General features: G+C 47.7%; 1 gene segment (V, D, J or C); it reads left to right on the top strand.

Annotated features, from left to right (window-relative positions):
• The first annotated feature begins 1854 nt into the window (after window positions 1–1854).
• LOC119047580 (immunoglobulin lambda variable 8-61-like) lies at window positions 1855–2423 on the top strand. The segment is given in 2 exon segments: window positions 1855–1969; window positions 2074–2423. Coding segments are annotated over 2 exon segments (366 nt in total).
• The last annotated feature ends 1748 nt before the right edge of the window (window positions 2424–4171 follow it).

Below are 4171 nucleotides of genomic sequence, written 5' to 3'. Positions count from 1 at the left end.
GGTCCTTCTACTACGCTGGGTGGTGACATCAGAAAGACCCAACTGCTAACATCAGAGCCATCTCAAAAGAGCTGGGGCTGAGATGAGCTGGTGGATTTGCTTTCTGAGACCAGCAGGGGGCGCTGGTGGACTGGGCCTGAGAGCTCACTCTGTCTGGCTCTTGCACACTTGGGCAGGCAGTGTCCTCAGTGAGGTGTGACTATCCTGCACCTGGTCCCCAGGAGCCACATGAGCACTCAGCTGACTCACACACTTGCCTCATATCTCACCCTCCTCTTGTCATGTAGTCATTGTCCAGGCCTGATTCACAGGACAAGGTAGGTGGACAATCACACAACAAAAGTAAATTTCGTTGAAAAAAATGTGCCCTACAGTTGTCCCTGGGCATAGGATAGGAGATACCTAGGCAGGGACAGTCTCGATGTCAACAATTAGGACTCAGCTAGCAGAGCTCTGGGGCTTCCCCACCATGGCCTGGATTCTTCTGTCACAGCCTCACTCATTGCAGAAGGAGGTGGCTCCCGTGGACCCTGAGGGATGTCAGGGGAGAGGCCCTGGCACTGCCTTTTCCTGCTGCCATCAGGGCACAGCTGGTGGGTCATCCCATTAATTCTGCCTCCTTCTAGTCCTGCTTCTGGTCCTGGGTTACACAGTGCTGCCTCTGCCAGAGAGAGAGTGTTGCCTACATTACTGTTTTCCTTCTAGCAAATCAAAGGAGCTTAATGCAAAGAAACTATAGAATATAACAAAAAAAATCTCATTTTTAATTACACCTGGTTTTTCTCACAAATGACTCAATATATGAGCAAAAAGGATCCACTTGTTATCAAGAAAACTTCCCCTTGACCTACAGGGAGAGTCTGAGCTGAGGCTACAATATGTTCACCTCTCTGGGTGACGATGGACCTGGAATTTGGGGAGAGCAGATGTGAAGAGGCCAAGGTCAGCCTGCAGAGGGCCTCTCAGTGGTGAAAGCACCTCCTGAAGGAAAGTGCTCCCTGAATCAGGCTGTGTCCCTCAGGACACAAGGTGGGCACTGCTCTGTCTTCTTCATATATGGGAGGGGCTCCTGGGGTCCTGGGAGTGTCCCCACACCCAGCTTATCATTCCCTCCATCCCACACTGGCTCTTCATCCTTAAAGGGACCTGTGGTGTCTGGGGAAAACCTGACACATCTGTGTGAGTGGCAAACTCAGGATCATTTGCTGCTACACTTGCAAATGTATTAAAGAAGAAATTGGTAATAAATGCATTCACCTTTTTCTGTCATCCATTCAGTTATTTCTTACTAGTCTGTCCTTTCTCACTCATTTCAATGGTATGTAATGTAACTGTGTCCACATTCTGCGTTGGTCGGTTCCTTCACTGAGGCTGTTGGGTCAGAGCTGAGTCAGGGTAGACCCTATGCCTCCACTCCCTGCATGCAAACTCTGGAATCCCAGAGGACTCCCTGTAGGAGGTGGCAGTGTCTGCTACCTCCTTCAAATAAGACGAAAATGGTTTCCACTGAAAAAGGAAGAAATGTTCTAATCTAAAGGGCAGAATGAGATTTATGATGAGCTAGATTGCAGAGGCCAGAGGTACACACATCTCATCATGTAGGCTACAGCTGATTCACAGAGACATTTAGCATTAAGGCCACTAGGGAGGAGGAGGAACTGATTTGGTGACAGAGGTCAACACTCCACATTCGGGGCCTTAGTCACCTTGCAGTCATCGGTGTTGTGGGGCAGCAGCATCTGTCTCTTTTCAGATCTCCTTGGGGGACATCAGGGTGACACTATGTCAGGACAAGACAGAGGAAGCTGATTTGCATGAAGCACCTCTTCTTCCAAACAGGCCTGGGAGGCATGAAAAGGCCCCAAGGACCAGACTCTTCAGTCCAGGAACCTGAGGAGGCGTCTTCCCGTGAGTGTCCCCACCATGGCCTGGACGGTGCTCCTGCTCGGACTCCTCACTTACAGCTCAGGTCAGAGGAAAGGAATCTGCATTCTCTGGGGACACAATAAAGCAGGGTCTTAGGGGTGATCTTGTCTCTCATAACAAAACCTGTGTCTTTCTTGTTGGTTTTAGGTGTGGATTCTCAGACTGTCGTCACCCAGGAGCCATCGTTGTCTGTGTCACCTGGAGGGACAATCACACTCACCTGTGGCCTTAGCTCTGGCTCAATCTCTAGTGGTAACGAACCCTGCTGGTACCAGCAGACCCCAGGCAAGGCTCCCCGCACGCTCATCTACTACACAAACAGGCGCCCCTCTGGGGTCCCTGAGCGCTTCACTGGATCCATCTCTGGGAACAAAGCCGCCCTCACCATCACGGGGGCCCAGCCTGAGGACGAGGCTGATTATTACTGTTCTCTCTACATGGGTAGTGGCATTTACACAGTGATGTGACTTCATGGGGAAGTGCAACCAAAACCTCCTCCTGTGCTCAGAATGGCTCAGCTTTAGTGACAGAAGGACAGAGAAAGGGTGGGAATGGTCAGCACACCAAGGGGAGGGGCTCCAGGGGCCCATTCCCATGTCCAGTGGGACCTCTCCACATCCCTCCTCCGGTCTCCCCCAAGGTGTGCCCATCTGTCCCATGTGACCCTGGCAGAATAAGTTTCCTGTTTTTCCCTCTCCCTACAACCATGATGGGGTGAAGGCTGAGTGCAGACACATTAACCATCAGAGAGACTCAGAGTCCCCCACTGCCCTTTGTAATCCTGCCTGAGTTCCAGGAGCTTTAACAAGATGTACTCAAGTATTGACTGAGCCTGTGGACAGTGGGAATATATTATTGGCATTTAAATGAGAATGTCACTGGGAGCTTGCAGGTAATGCTGGTCTCCTGACTGGGCCTGCTGGGTTAGAACTGTGTTTGTGAGCAAAACAGTGTTTTGACAACCTCTCTCCCAAAGTATTTTAGGAACACTAAAGATTTAAATATACCTACACTTCTATTATTATAACATTATTCCTGAATACTTTTGTTTGAAATTTAATCAAGTTAAATTCCAGGTCACCATCTCTCCTAAATTAACCTTCGTAAATCTGGAACATTCAGAAACAGATTTCAAATCTCAGGTCATCGATGAAAACTGTGAGCTGATTTCTCCTTTCCCTTGTTTTTAAATTGAAAAGTACAACTGCTAGTTGAGAGGATTTCCATGACTTATGTGAATATTGAGACTCTGAGATGACACCTGTTTAGAAGGGCCGTCCAGAAACCCCCCTCCCAACTCCCGGCCACCTCCCCTGGCTTAGGGACACCTGAGGGGCTGTGGGTGGTATTGCCCCACCAGGTTCCTTAGCATGCCCAGCACTGGGCTGTGAGGGGACAAGCAGAGTGGAAAATTGTCTTTTTACTGAAACTTCTTATCTTTGTTGAAAAATCTTAGAAAAACATTATATGAAGGCAACACAAAATAAAAAATAAAGCCTTATATATAGTATGTAACAAATGTCTATATTTGTGAGGGCTTGTTTTTGGTAATGTTTATTGCATCACTGGATTCCTGGATTGGCTCTATGAACAGAAAAAGGATATATTGGGTATTTCATAAAATTTAAATCCAACCTGCCGTTTATTTCTTATTATTTTACCAAAGTTAGTTTCTTAGGTTTTAAATATGACTGTAGTATTGGAAGAATGTAATGGTAGAAAGAATGTGGATGGAGGTTGTGCAAAGATTGTTTATGTAATTTTTTTCTTTAAGGGCTGCAAGAGCAGCAGCCCTGTGAGGACAGTGGGGGCCCCAGGACTGGTCTTGTCAATGGTGAGGGGGTGGGGAGTGCAGGTGACGGGTGTGCAATGCAGTCGGGCTCCAAAGGGCTGAGAACAGTCTTGATCAGGTTCTTTTCACCTCAGCTGGATGTGTCAGAAACAGAATTTAACACTCAGAACGCCCGCCTGCTGTGAAGAGGTGATAAGAACCTACACACAGACGTCATCCAGTTTAGAGACCAGGGGTTTCCACAGCCTGGCCCGCAGGTCAAATGTGCCCCTGGATGCCTGTGAATGAAACCCCAAATCATAAATTTACTTAAACTTTAGGAGATTGTTTTGTGATGAAGTGATGCAATGTCATGCAAAATCAACATATGTACACTCTTGCTACTTGTACACAAGTGTGGCTTCGGTTACTACTGACAGATGAGTTTAGAAGATCATTGAAAGCACCACTGCA

This window comes from Artibeus jamaicensis, unplaced genomic scaffold, assembly GCF_021234435.1.
Source record: "Artibeus jamaicensis isolate MK-2021 breed Jamaican fruit bat unplaced genomic scaffold, CSHL_Jam_final contig_1256, whole genome shotgun sequence".
In the NCBI taxonomy this organism is placed as follows: domain Eukaryota; kingdom Metazoa; phylum Chordata; class Mammalia; order Chiroptera; family Phyllostomidae; genus Artibeus; species Artibeus jamaicensis.
Note: the sequence above shows the minus strand (reverse complement) of the source record. Positions and strands in the feature narration are given on the sequence as shown.